General features: G+C 36.1%; 3 protein-coding genes across 5 annotated transcripts; 2 read left to right on the top strand and 1 right to left on the bottom strand.

The window, feature by feature from the left end:
- The first annotated feature begins 1,187 nt into the window (after nt 1-1,187).
- Nucleotides 1,188-3,536, top strand: LOC111469167 (probable (S)-N-methylcoclaurine 3'-hydroxylase isozyme 2). Its single transcript, XM_023114436.1, has 2 exons — nt 1,188-2,096; nt 2,662-3,536. Exons 1-2 carry the CDS (start codon nt 1,230-1,232, stop codon nt 3,265-3,267), a joined length of 1,473 nt encoding a protein of 490 aa, XP_022970204.1. The 5' UTR covers nt 1,188-1,229; the 3' UTR covers nt 3,268-3,536.
- Nucleotides 3,537-7,178: 3,642 nt separating this feature from the next.
- LOC111468840 (probable transcriptional regulator SLK2) lies at nt 7,179-14,123 on the top strand. 2 transcript variants are annotated; one of them, XM_023113963.1, is made up of 10 exons: nt 7,179-7,312; nt 8,053-9,196; nt 9,393-9,524; nt 9,720-9,768; nt 11,204-11,418; nt 11,515-11,583; nt 12,014-12,114; nt 12,382-12,475; nt 12,559-12,628; nt 12,848-14,123. In XM_023113963.1, the coding sequence occupies exons 2-10, from the start codon at nt 8,264-8,266 to the stop codon at nt 13,789-13,791; spliced, it is 2,607 nt and encodes an 868-aa protein (XP_022969731.1). In that variant the 5' UTR covers nt 7,179-7,312; nt 8,053-8,263; the 3' UTR covers nt 13,792-14,123. The 2 variants fall into 2 exon arrangements, with proteins under 2 accessions (XP_022969731.1, XP_022969730.1); XM_023113962.1 differs by having other exon boundaries at nt 7,864-9,196.
- A 196-nt stretch (nt 14,124-14,319) lies between these two features.
- On the bottom strand, nt 14,320-18,315 carry LOC111468842 (F-box protein At4g00755-like). 2 transcript variants are annotated; one of them, XM_023113964.1, is made up of 6 exons: nt 18,195-18,315; nt 17,752-17,908; nt 16,977-17,390; nt 16,707-16,885; nt 15,273-15,391; nt 14,320-14,909 (listed from the first exon to the last, which is right to left on the bottom strand). In XM_023113964.1, exons 2-6 carry the CDS (start codon nt 17,879-17,881, stop codon nt 14,636-14,638), a joined length of 1,116 nt encoding a protein of 371 aa, XP_022969732.1. In that variant the 5' UTR covers nt 17,882-17,908; nt 18,195-18,315; the 3' UTR covers nt 14,320-14,635. The 2 variants fall into 2 exon arrangements, with proteins under 2 accessions (XP_022969732.1, XP_022969733.1); XM_023113965.1 differs by lacking the exons at nt 17,752-17,908; nt 18,195-18,315 and adding an exon at nt 17,541-17,663.
- Between the last annotated feature and the right edge of the window lie 4,423 nt (nt 18,316-22,738).

The raw sequence follows: 22,738 nt of genomic DNA, 5'->3' as shown, positions 1-22,738 counted from the left end.
TTTAAGATATATATATATATATATATATATATATATATATATATATATATATATATATATATATATATATATATATAATTTTAAAACATATACTAAATTATAATATATTTATTATTTATTTGTTGTAACATTATTATATCACAGTTTATATATATTTTTATTTTTTTAATAGTTTAATGTAAATAAGCCTATTTCAATTAAAATATTTTTATATATATATATATATATATTTTTTTTTTTTTTGTTATATACCATCCTCTCAAACTAATCCATCCTTATATATTTTTTTTTTTATTTTAACTAATTTTCAATTAAAATATTTGTATATATTTTTTATTATATACCATACTCTAAACTAATCATTTTGATTGTTTACTTAATTTTATGATCTATTATTGTATTTTTATTATTTTAATTAATTTTAAAAAAAATGTCGGTATTTAATTATTTTTAGTTTTATGACAATGTTGAACTATATTACAATTTTTGCTCGTTATTTTTTTAATTTATTATTATTATTTTTTTTAATTTATTTTTGAATGTTTAATATATTTTAGATGGTATCCTAATAATTATAAATGGTGGATAAATAAAACTTAAAAAAAAATTAACAACCCAACCCGGACCCAAACAAAAAATGGAGGGTTGGGTTAGGTCGTGAAAAGTTTCGGGTTAGGTTGGGTTACCAATCCAACCAACCCGAACTTTTGGGTTGGGTCGAAAAAATCTTCCAACCCGACCCAACTCGGACCATGTACGCCCATAATAATAGGTGGCTGAAATAAGGGTTTTTTTATTTTTATTTTTTCTTCTTCAATTTTGAATTTGTTTTTTTCCCTAAAAAAGTAGCATTAATAATGAAGTTATAATATTTTTTAAAAAATAACATTAACATAATTAAATTTGAAAAAATAATACTTATTAACCATAAACTCACTCTTTTGAAATTTCACCAAATATCTACCTATCTATAAACAATCTACAAGCATTATTAAATTTCCCCCGAATAAAACAAAATTAAGAAATGAATTATTATTAATAATTAAATAAGGAAAGTGGTGAATCACATTTTCTATAATTTAATTCAATATTTAGGTATACGCAACAAGGTTGAGAGTTGACCAACTAAACTAGCAATTTAACCGTGTACGTCACAATGGATCACCCAAGTTGGGGTAGCATTTTCTCCAAATAAAAAAAAGAGATGTTGCAGAGATGTAGAACAAAAGATGGAGATTGCTTCGTTTTCCTTTCTTCTTCTTCTTCTACCTCTAATCTTCACCATTCTCAGGCACATCTGTTCATCTTCTAAACAGCCGCCACTTCCTCCAGGTCCAAATCCATGGCCGATTCTTGGAAATCTCCTTCAGATCGGTCAAAACGCCCACATTTCAATGACCCAATTCTCTCATTTCTACGGCCCTTTAATCTCCCTCAAGCTCGGAGCTCAGCGCCTGGTGGTCGCTTCTTCACCGGCCGCCGCCGCCGCCATTCTCAAGACTCAAGATCGCCTTCTATCTGCTCGATACATTTTCCAAATGACCCCTGATCGACCTCTGCACGATAACTGCTCGCTTCTTTTCTCACCGGAATGCGGCGATCGTTGGAAGAATCTGAGATCCATTTGCAGAGCCAAATTGTTTACAGCGAGAGCGATCGAATCCCAAGCCAGTTTGAGAAGGAAGAAGATGAACGACATGGTGGAATTCTTGCAGTCAAAACAGGGATCTGTGGTGGAGATTAAAGAACTTGTGTTTATTACTGTTTTCAACACTCTTTCTAACTTCATCTTCTCTAGGGATTTGGTTGGTTTTGTGGGTGATGGGTTCAATGGGATTAAAGGGTCTTTCAAGAACATCATCGATTTGGGTTTGATCCCAAATTTAGCTGACTTTTACCCTTTGCTTAGAAGCTTCGATCTTCAAGGACTTCGAAAGAAAGCTGCTATCTACAAAAACCAAGTCGATTCTTCGTGGGAAATTCTTATTAAAGAACGAAGAACAATCCATAGTCGAGACGTTTCAGCTGCTAGCGATTTCTTGGATGTTTTGATCGAAAGTGGATTCACCGATGAACAAATTAGCTACTTGATTGTTGTAAGCAAAAAAAACTACTGAGGGAGTTTCACAATAATTACTTATAATGCATGTGTAGGGGTAGGAGGCCTTGTCGGAAACTCAAAGTAAAGCTAATGTTCAAAGTGGACAATATGTCATACCATGTTATACCATGGTGAAGAATCTTCAAATATCTAACAAAGAAGTTTGAGGCTTGAAAGTATAGTCAAAAGTGACGAAGTATCGAACAAATGGTATACTTTGTTTGATAACTCTAGAGAAGAGTCGAGCCTCGATTAAGGAAAGACTGTTCGAGGATTTCATAAGGCTCAAGAGAGACTCTATAGTGTACTTTGTTCGAGGGGAGAATTGTTGGGAGGGAGTCCCATATCGGTTAATTTAGGGGTGTACTTTGCTTGATGACTCCAAATAAAGAGTCGAGCTTCCGTATAAGTAAGGAATATATCTCCACTCATGTGAGGCTTTTTTGGAAAAACCCAAAATAAAGTCATTAGAGCTTATGCTCAAAGTGTACAATATCGTACCGTGATGCCAGAGTCATGATGGGTACTTTTCTAATCAAAGTTTTGATGGGTTATTGCAGGAAGTGTTGTCCGCCGGCACGGATACAACGACCACGACGGTGGAGTGGGCGATGGCAGAGCTGTTGAAGAACAGAGACATAATGAACAGAGTGCGAGAGGAAACAAAGAAGGCAATAAACGGAGGCGCCATTGACGAATCAAAGCTCTCTGAGCTTCATTATCTATGGAAATGCGTGAAAGAAACTCTACGGCTGCATCCGCCTGCGCCATTTCTTCTTCCACGGTATGCTCCAGAAGCTTGTGAGCTTATGGGGTACTCTGTTCCTAAAGACACCATGATTTTTGTGAACGTTTGGGGGATTGGGCGAGACCCTTCAATCTGGGAAGATCCTGGATCGTTCAAACCAGAAAGATTTGATGGTTTTGATGCAGATTTGAAGGGTCATGATTATCGATTCCTGCCATTTGGAGGAGGCAGAAGGATTTGCCCTGGGCTTCCCATGGCGGCGGTGCAAGTGCCTTTAATCTTAGCCACCTTGATTCATAACTTTGAATGGTACCTTCCTAATGATGAGGATGCGTCAACGCTGGATTTGAATGGAAGGCTTGGTGTAACATTGCAAAAGGAAGAACCTCTTAAGCTCCTCTCCAAAAAGAGGAACTGATATTATCGAGCGTCACGAAGCAAACATCTCGAGATTCTTTCTTTGAAAATGGTCTTTCAAGGATAGTATTAGATAGCATAAGTGTATCAGTATTGCGCTCCAACCCATGTGTTAGAGGTTCGATTATGCACCCTCTATCCGAAACGTATGTCGTAAATGGTTTAGCATGAACACGAGAGAATCTGATGCTTGAGCGATCCTGGATGGATAGATGTTCTAGATGTCTCGATGAGATGATTCTTGTAATTTTATAATACTCATTTTGGTCTTTGCACAACATTTGTTCACTTTTTTCCTATACCTTCGTATATTTTTGAAAGATTCATTATGGTCTCCATACATAAAAAAAAAAAAAAAACGATAATTTTAATTTATGTAATTTTATAAATAGAAATGTCCACATAAGGGTAGAGATGGAAAGTTTTTTTCAGTCCCGGTCCCTATCACCTGTTTTAATTTTCGTTCTAGTAAATTTTTTGACTTTATTCACGGTACTCCCCTTTGCACATACATAAAAGTTGAGATTATATTATAGGAATCGTAGAATCTCTGGCCTCTTAACCAAAAATTCCAGTCTCGTTGGGAAGATTATTGAATTCGGGAGGGAACAGATTAGAGAACGTAGGTGAGAAATGTTTTATCCGACTTACAAATTTGGAGGTGCTACATATATCAAATAACTTGCTTAAAGGCATTATTGCAGATACTCATTTTGCGAATCTCTCTCAGTTGAATACCTTATTGATCGACTACAATGAACAATTGAAATTTCTTGATGCAAGTTCGTGTGTACTCGTTGTCACAACTGATGTTACTCGGTACCATTCCTAGAGAGATAACGATGATCTAGTCGGGACAATTCCTATCGAAATATGGAAGATATCTCATTACGTCCCTCAAGTTGAACATAGTTGGTAGAGACGTGCATTGCAATTTGTAAATTAATCTAAGTTAAATTGTTTCGAGCGGAATGAGTTGTTAGTCCATTTAACTCAATAAACACGAGTTTTAAATCATTAACTATAATATTTATGAAAACAATCTTATGCAGTTAATCGATATCTAAATTTCATTATCTTATGAGTAAGGCCATAAAAACAGCCTCATGATATTATATTCAACCTCTGCTTTTAAATTCATTTTCATGCGCAAATTAGCTCCTTAATATGAATTCTTAATATAAATATTCTAAGAACAAAGCCTCGAGAAGTCAAGAAGTCAAGAATAAAGACCCATAAACGAAAAGTCGTTTGAATTTGATTTGTTAGACATGGGAGACCAATGGCCTCACGACTCATCTAATGTACCCTCACCCTCAGACGTTATGAACTTTTTCCAAAATGTTCTTGGAGACTATCCTTATGCTCGTGATAATGTTCGAAGCCGGGTTCTATTTTAATATTTTTTATTTGTGTTTTGAATATTCATAAATAATACTAATCTAAAATGTTTGTAGGAAGTTGTTCAAGAATCATATGACGGGAGAACTTTCCACAGTGGATTTGAGAATTTCGGTGGTAGTTCTCAATATATGAATGATTTCTATCCAAGATTCGAGCCGTTACAGATGAACCCAACTTATATGAGTAAGAACCAAATAAGTAAAGAATTCCTTCGATGAAAAAGTGACATCATTTTGTTGTCGTTTACAGGAGATGACGAGGATGACAACAAGGTCGACAAAAAGGATGGCAACAAGGTTGACAAAAAGGATGACAAAAGTGTGAGCAAAGGATTGTCTATAGAACTTATGTCGAAGTTGCCGTCTCACGAACACAAGGGCAGTTCGTCAAAGTGGATTGGCAAATCTTCTCAAAAGCATAAGTATTGTCTCCTTCTTGCTATCATCTTTTGATACGATCAAAATCATTTTTTATATTAAGTATGGTAACATAAAAGCACTCGAGAAAATTTCAAAAGCATTTGACTAAGTGTTAGCTCTAAAATCCAAATACCGTCTTACTTTTCTAGTAGCTTATCAAGGATGTGTTCGATCACTGAGTCAATATCCTTTGTAGGGTGGTATTGTTCCGATCTAAAATTAGCCTTCGACTATAGGAAACCGAGCCTGTAAAGCTTTGCTAATTTTTCATTTCCTTATACTAAAAGTGAACACGATGGTAAATACATTAATTATAAAAAACATTTCATCAAATATAATAAAATTTTGTGAATAAAACATTGTAAATTTTTATATTTAATATATTAGAGTTGAATTTAAAATTAATTTTGTGTGTTTGTGTGTTGGCTAGGTGTGGCATATGCAATTTGAAGTATAAGGGGAAGGACAAAGTGACAACTTTACCCTGCGATCATAAATACCATCAACATTGTATCTTCAATTGGTTGAAGGATAATAAAGTAACTCCACCCATCAATTCTCTTTTTTTGATTTTTTAATTCAACAAAAATTTTCTAATTTTTTTTTTATTTATTATAACATTAATTGAATTTGGACATAATTATGAATATTTATGGTTCATTTTTTAAAATTTTAATTTATTTACTATTTTTTTTCTTTTTTATAAAGAAATAAATTTATTATTTTTGAAAAACTAATCAAATTGGTTTTCTCATATTTTAAAAATTCGAAAATTTTTAATTTATTTATTTTATAATATTTTTTTCATTTATATATTTTGCGAATATTTTTCTAATTTTTTTTTTTTTATATATAATATAAATCAGAATTGCTGCATTTGTGAGAAAGAAGTTGTTATATCTTGAGGAATCAGCACCCGCAAATGGAAGAGGAATTATTTGATTATTATTATTATTATTATTATTATTATTGTCAAAATATTTATAATATGTATTTTTTAAAAATTCTCTCATATATGTAATAATTTTTTATTTAAGACAAATGAGTTATTGAGTTTAGAAGCTATGAATTTTTTTCTTTTAAAATTTATTACAATAAATTATTTTATTAATACAAATATCAATAAAGTATAATTAAATATATTTTAATACTCAAAGGTTATATGAATAAACAAAAATTAAATGAATTGAAAGATACTAAGAAGGCATAATTAAACGTGTTAAACTTAAAGCAATTCTAGTTGAATGACTCATGCGAGTAAGGACAAAATATGCTAAAAAAGAACCCACATTAATGTGTATAGATAGTCTTCACTCGAACTAATTTAAAACAAGTAGATAATGTAGTCATGTTGCAAAATAATGTCGAGTCATTAGATACTAAACTTCTAAGTATGGGTCGCTGCAAATATCTTGAACCATACTTCGGCTTCGGCTTCGGCTTCGGGTCATGATAACCCATTGTTTAAATGGGCTCAATTGGATTTTGGATTGCTTGGATTTGGGCCGAACTATTTTATGGGCCCAATTGAAAAACTTGGGCCCAATATCTTTCTAATTTTTAAATATAATTAAATAGTCAAATTTTAACTAGTAATGAAGCCACACGTGTAATTGTTTTATTGCTCGTGTCATTCGCACGTAGAAATCTGACAGTCTGTCACTGTCTCTTGACTAGACTCTCTTCAGGCCAGAATCGCCTACGGTCTGATTCTCACGAACATGTAGAACTATAATCCAATGATATTTCGCCACGTTGCGTAGTCAAAACTAAAAGTGAGGAGGCAGCAGAAAACTGGACAGTGTTTAGGGTAGAAACGGCCGCAGGTGATCCATACTGCTAAACAGTGACGGAGCTGCAATGAATCATGATACATCATAAACAAAACATGAGATCAACCAATGGGTTTGTGCCACGTGTCTGACGATCTTCTTTCTCTAAACAGTGTAATGAGAACCGACTCCGTTTGAACCAAATCTAAGAGACGTGCCGAACGCGTTACCGTCAGTAGCCGGTGCCACAAGACTGGCTACCGGTGAAATCGGTCACTTGGATCCCGGCGATTCCCGCTATGTATATAACTGGCATCCCCTTTCTCAATTCTTCTTCTTCTTCATCTCTCTCTCTCTCTCTCTCTCGGATTTCATTTCTTCGAATTCACAGCGAAGCGAAGGTTTAGCTTCCATTTCTTGTCTGGTTTCAGCCACTTTTCCGCTTTTCAAGGTTGGTAGTCAAACTTCTGTCGTTTTTGCTTTAAATGGTTTTTATAGCTGCTTAATTTTGTTGTTCGTTCTGTGTTTTTTTTAATTTTGTAATCGGTTCGGATTTGGATCCTCTATTTCTTTGCTCATGGCTACTTTCCCTTTTTCCTTCTGTTCGTTCTTTGCTTCTTGTTCGTGTTCTTTTTCTTGCTTGATCTTCTCCCTCTTTTTGGATTTCAATGCTTAATTTAACTTTAGCTATGGGTTTTTGGAGGCGTAGCTCTCTGTCTATTTCTTTCTTTTATAGATTGAGCGGTGGTGATTCGAATAGCAGTTTGAGTTCTGTAGCAGGGTGCGATATAATTTAATTTCTGTTCTTTGTGGCTAAGATAGGTAAATTGTTTGGTCGTGGAAGTGCTTATTTGGATTAAGTTTTTGTCTCCCATTTTGAGCCTCTGTCACTTGTGAAAGTTACTTACATTTGGGGAACTGGTTTTTATTTTTTAGTGCCCGTTGGTGTGTTTCTTTTTTTATCCCGATGCTAATGCTGTTGTTTTGTTTATTTAACCTCAGGGTCTTCTGCCTATTGTGAAAATAGCGACCAGGGTCGCAGATCACAGGCATATTTGGATCTGGTGGTTAAGAACTTGTAGGAGATGTGATTATTGATTGCTAACTTTAAGAATTAGGGGTCAGTTTATTCTCAATATTTTTAGTTGAGTACTGAACGCCTCCTTTGTTGTTCGATCGTGTGTTTTTTAGATTCGTGGATGTCTATGAGTAACATGCTGGGCTCAGACTCAGCTGCGATCAATCTTCCTTGAAGTTCGAGTTTTGGGGGTTTTTTTTACCTATGGATTTTGTTTAGATATCATATTTGGTTGGTGGGTCAGTAATATTTTGTTGTAGTAATTAGTGAAGACTGGCTCTAGAGAGCTACTTGGACGCTGGCCACCAAGGACTGGTGCCCCCAATGGCATCTTCTCGAGTGGCTGGAGGATTAACGCAGTCTTCCTCAAGTTCTGGGATTTTTTTCCAAGGAGATGGGCAGTCCAAGGGTACTATTAAATCTCACTTGGGCTCATCTTATGGAAATTCATCAAATTCAATTCCAGGAGCTGGCCATTCAAATTTTATTCCTGTTTCTGGGGACACGAATAATGGAGCGTTGAATAGTGTGGCTAGCTCAGGACCAAGTGTTGGGGCAAGTTCTTTGGTTACAGATGCCAACTCTGCACTTTCAGGTGGGCCTCACTTGCAGAGAAGTCCAAGCATGAATGCAGAATCATACATGCGATTACCTACATCGCCTATGTCTTTTTCATCAAATAACATGGGTATCTCAGGTGCATCACTCATTGATGCATCTTCTGTAGTGCAGCACAATCCTCAGCAGGATCATAATGCCCCTCAATTGCCACAGACCCAGCCACAGGCCCGACAAGTTTCTCCAGGTGATGCATCACTGTCTAATTCACAAACAGCCCAAGCTTCACTCCCCATGGCTGCACGTGTCTCTGGATCGCTGATGACAGATCCCAACAGTTATTCTCAGTTACAGAAGAAACCACGCTTGGATATTAAGCAGGATGATTTCCTGCAACAGCAGATGCTACAACAGCTACTTCAAAGACAAGATTCCATGCAACTGCAAGGTCGTAATACACCTCAGTTACAAGCAGCATTATTTCAGCAGCAACAGAGATTACGGCAGCAGCAACAAATGTTTCAGTCTTTGCCTCCTTTGCAGAGAGCTCATCTGCAGCAGCAGCAGCAGATACAGTTGAGGCAGCAACTTCAACAGCAAGCAATACAACCTGTGAATGCTATGAAGCGGCCTCATGATGGTGGTGTTTGTGCTCGGCGGCTAATGCAGTACCTATACCATCAACGTCAAAGGCCTGCTGTGAGTTCATCTTTTGTCTTCTTCTTTTGTTTCTTGGGGTTATGATCTGCATATTTAGGAACATGTCTTCTTTCATGAATTTATGTTTACTTTTATCCATTTCCATGTAAATATTTTAGATTCTATTTCGCATCATCTTTTTACATGTACTTTTTAAAGCCTAAATATCAACTATTACTTTTATGACTTCTGATAGGATAATAGTATTGCCTATTGGAGGAAGTTCGTGACAGAATATTATTCCCCTCGTGCAAAGAAAAGATGGTGTTTGTCATTATATAACAATGTTGGTCATCATGCACTTGGTGTTTTCCCTCAAGCAGCCATGGTAAGTTTTGCCTACCTTGGTATATTTGTGGGAATTTGATTAATCTTTTTATGAAGGGAATATTTTGTGATGTGTAGAATTGGTTGGTGTGCAGGCTGTTAGAATGATGTCTGCTATTTTTATTTTGTTATTCCAATTAGATAGTCGTGACATGTAGCTTCACCCCCTTATTCTCCCTTGTGATCTATATTTCAGGATGCATGGCAGTGTGACATTTGTGGTTCTAAATCTGGACGGGGATTTGGTATGATACTCGTGACCTTCTTTATATTACTTATAGATAATTGAGTTCTCCAAATTAATGGCGTGTAACGTGTAAATACTGTTGGTAACAAACGAGGGGCTGTTGTAGAGGTTTAGCTGATTATCTTGATATGATTAGGGTTTGTTTGATTGTTTGACTCTTAGTAGTATACCTTGTGCCTTCTTTTTTGAGGTTTCTTTTGAGTTTTGGATATGAACATGGACCTGGTGAACGAGTGATCCAGTTTTAAAACCATCTTATCCTAACACGCATATTTGAGGGTTTTGCAATGGGAATGACGGGAGATTAGACTGCATAGTATTAGGGTGCAATTAGGGATATTATAAGGGTATTTAGTAATTAGTTAGAGAGGTGTTTACGGAGTTTAGTTGTACACAGAGAGTGAGGAGGGGGGGAATGAGACATTTGGTGAATGAATTAGGGATTGGGAGAGATCTCGAGAGGGAGAGTGCAAGTACCTCAAACTACTTGTTTTTCTTGGAATTTCTTCTTGAAAATGCAATATATTAGTTTTGTATATTTTCTATGTTTGGTTTCCAAACACACAGCTCATCCTTTTATACTGGAATTTAAATGGGAACACAAGCAAGGGGTTGTAGACGAGCTACCTTTAGTAGAGAAATAAATATCACAAGCAAGGAGAAAAAAATCTCTTTACGATAAACAGTCTCATTGAGTGTTGTTTGTATGTTTTGAGAAAGTAGTCACTAGCTATGGCTTTCTTCAAGGCTGAATAAGTCATACCATGTTTATAAGCACGCTAGAAATGATAGAGATGTTGTGTTGATTGTATATGTAGATGAAACTATCCTCATAGGTAACGATGAAGACGGATTGACTACTCCGAAGAAAAGATTAGCGTGAGTTTCAAATTGAGGATCTGGGTACTTTATAAAATATTTCCCATGGGTGGGATTCATTAGATCAAAAAAAAAGGAATTTTTTGTTAATGAGAGAAAATATTGACTTACTCGAAGAAAATGAGAAATAGATCTAAAAAAAAGGAATTTGAAGTTGCAAGCTGCAACATATGAAAAGGTTATAAGATAAGAAGAAAGACTTGTAGGTAGACTCATTTATTTGTCTCACACACGACCTAATATTGACTTGCAGTCAGGACGGTTGGGTTCAGATATTCAGTGCGGATGCCTTCTGATTTCTTCTCTCTTAGCTATAAACATTTCCTCGACCTGAAAAGTGCTTTGTAGAATCATCAAGGCCTAGAGTTGTGTAATATGATGCTTGTAATTTTATATCTGGTTAACTATCACTGATTGAATTAACATATTCTTATATAGTCAGGGACATCCGTCCCCATTTTTTGATTGAAGTTATTGTCTTGTATTACACATTTCTAATTTGTCTTTGCTGATTGATAAATCATAACATAATCCATTTCATGTGATGGTTTCAGAGGCTTCCTTTGAAGTGCTTCCTAGACTAAATGAGATCAAATTTGGCAGTGGAGTAATTGATGAGTTATTGTTCTTGGATATGCCTCGGGAAATCAGATATTCATCTGGAATTATGATGTTAGAATATGGAAAAGCCGTTCAAGAGAGTGTATATGAGCAACTTCGTGTAGTTCGTGAGGGCCAGCTTCGTATCATATTTACACATGAATTGAAGGTCACCTGAATGATTCTGTAAATTGAGTTTCCTAATTGTATTTAAGAATAAACTCTTTTGTACTAAAATATTTTGGCAATTGGATTCTACATTCAGATATTGGCATGGGAATTTTGTGCAAGACGCCATGAAGAACTTCTTCCTCGTAGGCTGGTTGCACCTCAGGTATTGTTTTATATACTTTGTGTTTCTCTGCGCAGATATCTGCTAATAGTATTCTGATACTAACTTCTCATCTGAAATGATATTATTATACCAACTGGGTTTTGTCAGTTTGTGTCTGGAAGAAAAACATTAAGTTCTTGAAACGAAATTGATATATAAATTTGACTGCATGTCTAATCAGAAATGATAATTTCTTCTTTAAAGAGACTTTTTACAGTTTATTTGGGCATTAGGATTTCTGTGTACTTTTGTAGCCAACGTTTCCAATTTATAATCTGTTTTTTACTTGATTGCGTATTATCCCTGAACTAGATTTTTAGAAGTTAAGCATCCCATGTTGACTTTCTGATATTTTGATGTGACTGATGTTGTGTATGATCTTCTTTTCGTTGTTGATTGATCCTTCAAGTTGACAAATGTTTAAATACAGGTGAATCAGCTGGTTCAGGTGGCACAGAAATGCCAGAGCACTATTGCTGAAGGAGGATCCGATGGGGCTTCTCAGCAGGATTTACAAGCAAATAGTAATATGTAAGTTGATCAATCAGATAGTGAAATCCATCTTCTTGTATCAAATTTGTCTAGTGTAAGTCAAGTGACCTTGAAGTTCATAAATTGGCTTGGTTGTACGAAGGTGTGAGGATTTCTATCAAGTATACGACACTTAAGGGCATTGGCTATCCAAAACCTGCTGCCTGCTTTAAATGTTGGATGATTGCACTTTCTTGCTTCTTGAAATTGATGGAGCACCTTTATGATCTTAATGCATTGGATTTGCTAATGCAATCCTTCTTTTAGGGTTTTGACTGCTGGGCAGCAGCTTGCAAAGAGCCTGGAGTTGCAGTCACTGAATGATTTGGGGTTCTCTAAAAGATACGTTAGATGCTTGCAGGTACATTATCAGTACTTTTCTGCTTTGGTTTCATTTTTTTCATGTTTGATTTAAGTGTATTTGTTTCTTCTCCTTAATTACAGATTTCAGAGGTTGTCAATAGCATGAAAGATTTGATTGATTTCTGTAAGGAGCAGAAAACAGGACCAGTTGGTATGCCTCGTTCTTTCCAATAATTTCCACAATTAGTTCTTGGTCTTGTTGAATGAGCATTTTATTAATATTTTATTGATTTTGTAAGTATAAATTCTTGTGGTGCAATTATAGTATTAGTAGTTGCAGTAGCATAATCCATAATGTCTTCGGTATGAACATCTTTAAGATGCATAGGAACGTATCAGAGTTGAATCTAATGATAAAAGCTTTTCACAGAAGGTTTGAAAAGTTATCCTCAGCACGCTACAGCCAAGCTGCAGATGCAAAAAATGCAAGAGATTGAGCAGGTTGCTACTGCTCAGGGTCTGCCAACCGACCGTAACACCCTTAGTAGAATGGTTGCCCTGCATCCTGGACTGGACAGCCAAATGAATAGCCAAAATCAACTAATCGGTAGAGGAGCTTTGAGTGGTTCGGCACAAGCTGCGTTGGCATTGTCTAGCTACCAGAATCTGCTAATGAGACAGAGCTCAATGAATTCAACAAGTTCAAACCCACTCCAGCAGGAGACAACGTCATTCAATAACTCAAACCACCAGAGTCCTTCATCAAGCTTTCATGGGACAACTGCATTATCATCGGCACCAATGCAGAGCTTGCCTGGCAGTGGTCTTTCAAGTCCTAATCTACCACCTCCGCAACAATCTCAGCAATCTCAAGTTCAACAGCAACTGCATCAACGCCCGAACGCCAACAATTTACTTGTGCAAAACCATCCCCAGACTACTACCCATGGGAACAGTAACAATAATCAGGCCATGCAACATCAGATGATCCAGCAACTACTCCAGATATCTAATAACAGTGGGGGAGGGCAACAGCGACCACTTCCTGGATCAAACATGAAAGGAGGAAGCATGACCGGAACTTATACGGGTTTTGGAGGTAGCTCTTCTGTGGTTGCAGCAGGCTCAGCCGATGCATCCGGTAGTAATACCCCTGCCCCAACCCGTAGTAGTAGTTTAAAAAATGCTTCAGCTGGTGATGTATCAGCAGCAGCCGGTTCTCGTTGCAGTGAGTTCAACCAAAGAACTGCAGATTTGCCGCAAAATCTTCATCTGGATGAGGATATAATCCAGGATATAGCCCATGATTTTACAGAAAATGGGTTTTTTAACAGTGATCTTGACGATAATATGTGCTTCGCCTGGAAAGGTTAACCTACTTAATCAGGCCTAACAATTGGCTCCCACCCTTGAGTTAAGTGGAGAACTTATATTTTGTACAGTATATTTGGGATATATATTTTCTTCTGATCCCTCTTTTCTCCCCCTTTTTTCATTTTTTTTTTTGGGTTTTCTTCACAAATGAATGTTGTATTTGCCCTGAGAACGTGCTTCTTAGCAACTCATTAGGTATTTAGAGATCTTCCTGTATGGTATTTTACATCCGTTTGCAAGTGTTTCAAAGTGTAATTTCTGAGTGAAGACTTACAAAACAAAGAGCAACTTTAGTTTGTCATTATTATATATATGATGATAGGTTGAGTCTTTATATTCTTCTAAACTTTATATGATAGATGAGAGATTCAAACCATCTTCCTTTCTCAAGAAAAAAGATGGAATAGACGAAACTATATTCATTCACAGGAATAGGCCAACAATGTTCTGGATATATCGAATTAAGATAGGGATCAAGACTAAATAGATACAAATAGGAGTCAAGAAAAGAACCATTAAAGAAAACGATTATGACCCAAATTGCAAGATTTCAGGACTTAAAAAGGACTTAAAAGAAAAGAGTAAAATAGCACCACTTAAATTTGTGATATACGCATTGACGCTTATAAATTATTACATACAAGTTTTGGCATCTACAAGACCACCTCATATCACTAATCCCAGTAGGAAAAATGTTAAGATAACTGAACCAGCAGCAAGGATTTGCGCATTCATTCACTCTCTAGCTATTGACCCTAAACACTTTGGCTATATAGAAAACTTGGCTCCTGCGCACCAAATTCACTTTATTCAGTTCTGACAAGGATAAGCTCCTCCAAGATAATCATTCTGCAATCTCTTCGTCAATGTCGTCGTCGTCGTCATCAAACATGCCACGTCCACCAACTAATGTATTCAGGACGATGTGCTCCCATCCATGGACACCTCTCTGAACCAATCTAGATGCCCGAGAATGACCACGACCAATCTCTCCATTAGTAGATGAGGGCTCAGGCAACTCCGGGAAATACTTCAAAATGCACTTTCCTGACTGATCAATTATATCCACGTCATATTCAGGCAAGAGTGGCCGACCAACAACTTCCACATGGGAGACACTGGATCATTCATTCAATAAAAATGTCGAGTTACGATTCAACTTAATATTGAGTTCATATCAAACACATGTTATACAATTGTTTAAATTAGGATCCAACATCCAAAAACATGAATACAACTCAAATCCCTTGTTTTAAAATTTTTGTTTTCATATTATTAACCAAACCCTTGATCTTTTCGTATAGGTTAAATTGTAAAAAATACCCTTTAACAATGGAGTTGGTTTCAGTTATATCTCCGAACTTTTCATCTCTAACTCTTCAAGTTTGAAGTTTGTTTAAAACAACCAAAATAATTATGACCCACGCGAAACTATGCCATTACTAGAAGGAAAACGAATTTTCAGGCTATAAAGAACTAACCATAAGTAATATAATCCATCCATTTCTTGTCTCTGTACTCTGCCCAAGAGTTCAACTTGCAGAACCCCACCTACGCAGAAAGCAGGCTCGGGAAGCTTAAATATTTGCAGCGTGTTTTCCTGTTATCATTCAATAATTGAAAGTCATAAGGAACAAAAATTTGTAACAGAAGATATGGCATGAAAATCAAAACTCAATTCATCAGCCATGGATCTATTGCAAAAAGTATACAATATATATGTAACTCATACAAAGAAAATTTCTCAGACATTGAATGCTAAAACCAAGGAATGAACATGCTTCATAGAGTGTAACAGCCCAAGCTCACTGCTAGTAGATATTGTTCACTTTGACCCATTACGTATCGCTGTCTGCCTCACAGTTTTAAAACTCGTCTACTAGGAAGAGGTTTCCACCCCCTTATAAGAAATACTTTGTTCCCCTCTCCAACCGATGTGAGATCTCACAATCCACCCTCTTTGGGGGCCCAACGTCTGCGTGGGCACACTGTCCGATGTCTAGCTCTAATACCATTTGTAACAGCCCAAGCCTATCGTTAGCAGATATTGTCCGCTTTGACCCGTTACGTATCGCTGTCAGCCTCACGATTTTAAAACGTGTCTGCTAGAGAGAGGTTTCTACACCCTTATAGTGAATACTTCATTCCCTTCTCCAACCGATGTGGGATCTCACAATCCACCCCATTTGGGGGCCCAGCGTCCTTGCTGGCCCACTGTCCTTTGTCCAGAACATTTGTAACAGCCCAAGCCCACCGCTAGCAAATATCATTCGCTTTGACCCGTTACGTATCACCGTCGGCCTCACGTTTTAAAACGTATATGCTAGGGAGAGGTTTCCATACCCTTATAGTGAAGGACCCGTTACGTATCCCCGTCGACCTCACGTTTTAAAACGTATCTGCTAGGGAGAGGTTTCCACACCCTTATAGTGAATACTTCGTTCCCCTCTCCAACCGATGTGGGATCTCACAATTCACCCCCCTTTTGGGGCCCACGTCCTTGCTAGCCTACTGTCCTTTGTCCAGAACTGATACCATTTGTAACAGCCCAAGCCCACTGCTAGCAAATATCGTCTGCTTTGACTCGTTACGTATCACCGTCAGCCTCACATTTTAAAACACGTCTACTAGGGAGAGGTTTCCACACCCTTATAAGGAATACTTTGTTCCCCTCTCCAACCGATGTGGGATCTCACATAAAGTGTCAATAAGAGGATTGATTTTTTTTCTTTTTTTTCAACTCATCAAAGGACCAATTAAATATCTAATTGAATCCCAAACCTATGTCCAAAATGAAAATTTCCATTAGAAAGATGCTTGAAATTAAGATGAACCATGAAAGCTAATTGGCTACACACAGCATAACAAAAGTCTCGTCCATATGATAAAATGTGAATGGATATATTCGAACTTACTTGGGCCATTGGAAATTCTGGAGAGACATAAGTCCAGAAAAAATGATCACTTGCTGAACTATAGTCAACAGCCAAACCATTTGAAACGCTTGTACTCGAGTTTACAGACAACTTTTGATGTCCCATCTTAAATCGAACAGCCTTTGCTGAATATATAGGGAATCCATCCTGAAAATATGCTGATGCAGACATGATTACCAGTTAGTTAAGAGATGTTCAAGTCCAAAAGTATGTGTAAGTACTTATTCATAGAGCAGAGTTGGGCTAAACCTAGGAATGGTTGAATGTGAATTTCAGAAATAGCACATAGGTTGGAGACCAGCCCATAAGTTAAAGTCTCAGGAACATCAGGATCTCTTGAACCTAAACTGGACCAATATGATGCTCGATTGTATAGCCTATCACCCGGTTCCAGCGTGTTTTCGATACTTTCTAGAGGATTATTATCCGTGGAGGATGCTTCAATGGCCACTCCAATACAATCATTTCTAGTGACAGGATTAAGACTTCTAGCAAGCAGCAAATAGATTCTATGTAACCTCAGCAGGTATTCCCCTTTCGTAATGTTGCTAGACTCAACTGTTGAAGTATCAATCATGCCATTCACTTCAATAAAATGGGCAGCACCAGATAAATCAGGAAACAATCTCAAGAACAGCTGCTTGCTGAGGCTGTTCTCAATAACTGCAAAACATCAACAGAGCATTCAGAAACAAGAAAGAAAACATTCTAAAACCGAACAAATCTTACATGTCGCAAACTGGATGCTATAGGTTCTAGGACCAGAATTACAAATGATAATCAGATGCAATAAGAGCATGAAACTGCTTTTAACCATATGATCAAGTAATTTCAACATTTAGGTGCCTCAACGAAAAATTTCCTCCCTAGAAGATTGACAAATATACAAGAAACAAGTATCATTCTACAACCTCCCTGAACGACTAGGAGCATATAAAAGAGAATCAGATGCCAAAATGCGACATATTGATCAATATAGCTCCCTCCCTTGTTGTCAAAACAACCAAACATAGCGAGTGCTTACCAAACTGGCGCCAAGAACTTGAGACTAAGCAAATGCGCACAAGATCAGAAAGATCATCCAAATGGGTAAAGATCTTGAGGGACAAGTCGACGCCAAGCCATTTCAAGATATCCCAGCTGCTAGCATTCATTTTACCAGAGGCCAATTTTGCGAGAGCCTTACACCATCCAAAATTGCAAACTTAATCAGCAACAATGGTGAGAACAAAACCCACGACATCAACAAAATCAGACAAAAGAATGCAAAATGCTCTTATGTTTCTCCATATTATCCATCAATCAATCTCAGGGAACAGACATTCTCAGAAACAGAGAAGCCAAAACCCATCAATTATGCAAATGAAACAGAGTTCCGGGCAGCAAGTGTACATCTTACGATACAAAATTTAATCATGATGTTGAAGAGGAACAGAAAATTAATGTGTAAAGACCGATCAAACGTACCTCGGAGGAGGGAAGCAAGAAGAGATAGCAATGAAACCCTAAAGAAGGCGAACAGCATTTGGGTTTGGTTTGAATATGGCACCCCAAGCAACGTTGCCTCTCATAAATCAGGAAACGAATCTATCAAATCTTTACTCCACAATATATATATATATATTATATATATATATATATATATATATATATATATTTTTTTTTTTTTTTCTTTTTCAAATGGGAAATGTTTTGGTTTTTAATAGATTTCTTACCCTTTAAATTTTTAATTTATATATAATAAATTTCTCAAAAACAACTGTATTTAAAAAGTGTATAGTTTTTAATACATAGATCTGAACGAGGAAAACTCACATGGTCTGTTCAAATAGAATAATATGTGCATCGATATGTTACTTACTACACTACCTCTAATGTCTAAGTTAGTCCAGAAGTTTTAGGACGTAACACGAGTTTATAGAATCAAAGTTGATTTACCCCTTTTGCAGCTATAATGATGTATGTCTAAGTGGGATGACCTACCGTTTTCCCTCTTCTTCGAACGAGGATGGACTCGAGTCTCTCGTATCTCACCCTTCATTCTCGCACAAAGGAGGTGGAGCCATAGACATTCTAGCCCATGGTATGTCTTGCCCAAGGCCTATTTGGGTCTTGGACTTAGAAGGATGCACAAGCCCAATGTATAATTATCCACCGTTTGTAACAACTCATGCCAAGATTCGGAATATGGATTCGACACACTCGTGCTCCTTACAGCATGTTCACGTTACTTAGTCTTCGTTTCTAAGAGTAAAAATTATTCTCATTAACCAACACGAGTACTTTCAGCATATTTTGTCCTCACGCATATACATCTTAGGAAAATTCTCAAGAGATAACCCCGTATTGTCCGAGATAAAGCACAATTAACCATGAAGTTCCTATGATTGAGCCACCAAAAAGGAATGTGCACTTTTTTACTATAGGTAGTGACTCCTAATTCTTTTGCCTTTTTTAGTTATCCTATCTTTATGACCGCTCTCATTCGAATATGGGCTCGGTTGATTCGTGTACTTTTCATTTACTCAAATGACACACCCTCTTTACATGATCATCAATTGTAGAACGAATATAGATATCAAACACATGGAGTAAAGTATAGGATAATGGATATGTAATGAGGTTGGAAGAGGCACATGGCGTGCTGAAAACACTCAAGAAACAATGTCTTCTCCCCAAGTGCTAAGCTTGGTGTATGCCCACAGAGGGGATTGGATTGGGCCAACTGATAGGGCTTAAGTTGAGGTGCGTTTGAGCTTAGAGATAAGGTTTTGTTTGGATGGAATTCCATGACACCGACTTTGGCACATCAAATGTTCTTGTTTTGGACCTCCCTTACCTTCATCACAACTCCATCACATGCTCAACAAAACCATAGATTATGACACCAAAACACACCCCCCTACACCATTTTTTGTTATCCACTTTTGTTACAGCCACTACCCATCCCGTGCTATCTTCCCACTAATCATCTCTTCAATCTTCTTTGTTTTTGTAAAAGTTTAACCTCACCGTTAGTAGATATTGTCCTCTTTCGAGCTTTTCCATATCCTTATAAAGAATGTTTCGTTCTTCTCCCCAACCGATGTGGGACCTAACAGTTTTACTGCTAATAAACCCTGTTTAGAATTTATATGCAAGAATTGATGGACATGAAATTTTTATAATAAAGTTTGATATGAAAATCATACCAAGTTAAGCTTAAATGGATCCTATCACTAAGCTATTCTATTTGTATTTATTATATGGGTTGGCTTGATAGGAACAAATCATAGCATTGAAAACTATAGAAGTTAGTGTAAAAAGTGAGTTACAAATCACATCAATACATGCAAATGGAAAGCTTTGTTGAGTGATTCGATACAAAGTGCAATTAATAAACCCACTAGATGTAAAAATAGAAATTACTTTCGAAACGACAACAAAAACAATAAGGAGCTTAGGCCTTTGCGTATTGTTATCTGCTTCATTCTTCTCTCCAACTAATATAAGATCTTACAATTCATTCCTTTGTGGCCAATATCCTCACTGACACACTGCCCGATATATACCTCTTATACCAATTATAATAGCTCGAGCCCATTCTGGATTTGCCGACACTCAACCCGAGAATTTTTTTTTGAAAAAGATGGTTCCCCACATAAATCACATTTATATTCTCAAAAACTTCAAATATTTGATGCCTTACTTTAAACTACTTTCTTATCTTTTGCTTTTTAATTTGTACAAAATAAGTTTGTTTCATATCAATATATTTATTACACTTACTTTAAATTACTTTGTCTTATTCTTTAGTCAAGATCGTAATGTAAGCAGTTTAGTTGAGCTATACTCATATTGACTCTTGATATTGTCTTTTTTGGACTCTTCTTTTCGGACTTTCCCTTTCAGACACTCGGGCTTCTCCTTAGAGTTTTAAAAGGCGTCTAATAGGGAGAGATTTTCACACTAAAAAACGTTTTGTTCTCCTCTCGACCTAACGTGAATCTCATGACTTATGGTGGGTGAGGTTTGTATGTGGTCTTTTTCCAATCGATCGAGGGCCAATGGAACACCAACTTCATTTAAGGGATTTTTTAAATTTTCCTCTTATTTTTTTCTCATAAATATTATGACATAATTTCTTCTCATATGTCATTGATTCATATTCAATAATATCCTTTTCATGATATAAATGAAAGGTACTTTTCAAAATTAAAAAATAATTAAATATTACGATTAAAGTTATCATTATATGAAATTTTGTTGGTCGGTAAAACAATTTTTTCAAGCTAATATCGTTATATTCTCTGCAAAGAGGACAGATGTTCGAATTCACTCGCACCTCATATGTTGTTGAGCTCAGTAAAGAGATCTTTTCTTTTTGGCTTGAGTAACCTCTTAGAAATTTTTGAAGGAGCACGCAAGTTAGGAAAAAACATATTGAAAAGAACCGTGTTGGGTTGTGGAGATAGTTTTCCTTCTTAGAAGCAATTCAACACAAGGAGATAACGTAGTTATGTCGTAGAGATATAAAAAAATGTTGGGTCATTTGTTGTCGAATCTAAATCTTGGGTATGGAGCGTTATAAGATATGTATACGAAATGAAGACGAAGAGTCAAAATTATTGAGAAAATGAAGCTTTTTAAACGTAGAAATCAAAGAAAATAAAGAAGAGAGATGAGGAATAATAAAAGCAAAAACGTGTTACATTAAGAAACCGTGAGAATAAGAGAATAATGTTCTTTGTAGATTTAGGTTTGCTTTTTCAATCTACTCGTGTTCACTTCCCAAGCCAGATAGAATAAAGTTCGGGTCCAAAAGACACAAGATTAATGATTTGCGTGACTTTTGCGATCAATATTACACTTACAAAGTGACCAAAAAACAGAGTTGTAGATGTTGTGAAACAGTTAAATTTATGTACAAGCTTGTGGTCACAAAGACTATAACAGTGAAGACAGGTTCTCACACTGACTTCAAACAAAGCTCTTAACTTCGAAGTTTATACAAGAGGTCAGCTCACTCCAAATCATCGTATCTAGCAATATCTAGCAATCCAGCATAAACCGTCTAGAATTTGGATCGAGAATCTCGATAGAATCGAAGAAAAAAAAAATGTTCTTCAAGCTCAAATTTAAAAAGTAAGAAAGCAAGAGAGGTTGGAAAGTAGGATGTGCATAATTTGACAAATCATGTGGGAATTATATAGACACCCAAAAAACAATTATGCATCTCAATCATTGCCTTCCCTAAGATTTAATAGTGAAGGGCAAGACATGTTCGGTTCCATGCCTTTTTGGGGGGCAAGCTCGACAAACTTTCAATATTCTCTCGGGTGTTAATAGTGAAAGAAAAGATGGCGCCCTCTAAACTAAGGGTACTATGTGTTTTCATTTATTTTCGTACTAATATGAATATAATTCAAATATAGCATGGTCGGGGTTGGGAATACATGTAACTAACATCCTAATACAGATTTATATTGAAATTGTACAAGTCCGTTACGACAGGGGTTGAGTGAACTGGTGACAAAATAAGCTTTTCTTAACTATTATATTTGTTTTATTGCTCTCATTCAGACGTGGTTTTGGTTTGTTCATACGAGAAAAAAAAAAGTCAAACCTTCGATTTTAAAATAGATAGGAGCTACATTTTAACCGGTACACGATTTAATATTTGGAGTTTTTAATTTAGAAATAATTATAAATAATTATGATGCATAGTTAAAATAAAATATTTAGGGATTAAAATGAAATAAATATGAAAAATTAAGATTAAAATACAATGAAGATGTAGCTTTGCAATAATTCACCAATAATGCTTTAGGAGAACAGCTCAACTTTTAATTTATTGAATAATTGAATATAACTTTTTCAAATGAAAGGGTAGTTTAGGAAATACAACCAAATTTTAGGTTAAGGACAAAAGAGTCTTCTACCACATTCCTTTAAAAACAGCTTTAAATTTTAAAAATGAACAATTCATTTATTTCAAAAAAAAAAAAAAAAAAAAAAAAAAAAAAAAAAAA

This window comes from Cucurbita maxima, unplaced genomic scaffold (genome assembly GCF_002738345.1).
Source record: "Cucurbita maxima cultivar Rimu unplaced genomic scaffold, Cmax_1.0 Cma_Scf00038, whole genome shotgun sequence".
NCBI classification, from domain to species: domain Eukaryota; kingdom Viridiplantae; phylum Streptophyta; class Magnoliopsida; order Cucurbitales; family Cucurbitaceae; genus Cucurbita; species Cucurbita maxima.
Note: the sequence above shows the minus strand (reverse complement) of the source record. Positions and strands in the feature narration are given on the sequence as shown.

Excerpts from the sequence above, each read along its gene's own strand:
- LOC111468842 (XM_023113964.1), bottom strand. The coding sequence starts at position 17,881 with ATGAATGCTAGCAGCTGGGATATCTTGAAATGGCTTGGCGTCGACTTG. Across the intron at positions 17,391-17,751 it reads AAGTTCTTGGCGCCAGTTTG|TTATTGAGAACAGCCTCAGC; the intron begins GTAAGCACTCGC and ends GATGTTTTGCAG. Across the intron at positions 16,886-16,976 it reads TCACATTCAACCATTCCTAG|CATATTTTCAGGATGGATTC; the intron begins GTTTAGCCCAAC and ends TGTCTGCATCAG.
- LOC111469167 (XM_023114436.1), top strand. The coding sequence starts at position 1,230 with ATGGAGATTGCTTCGTTTTCCTTTCTTCTTCTTCTTCTACCTCTAATC. Across the intron at positions 2,097-2,661 it reads AAATTAGCTACTTGATTGTT|GAAGTGTTGTCCGCCGGCAC; the intron begins GTAAGCAAAAAA and ends GGGTTATTGCAG.
- LOC111468840 (XM_023113963.1), top strand. The coding sequence starts at position 8,264 with ATGGCATCTTCTCGAGTGGCTGGAGGATTAACGCAGTCTTCCTCAAGT. Across the intron at positions 9,525-9,719 it reads TTTTCCCTCAAGCAGCCATG|GATGCATGGCAGTGTGACAT; the intron begins GTAAGTTTTGCC and ends TCTATATTTCAG. Across the intron at positions 12,476-12,558 it reads GATACGTTAGATGCTTGCAG|ATTTCAGAGGTTGTCAATAG; the intron begins GTACATTATCAG and ends CCTTAATTACAG.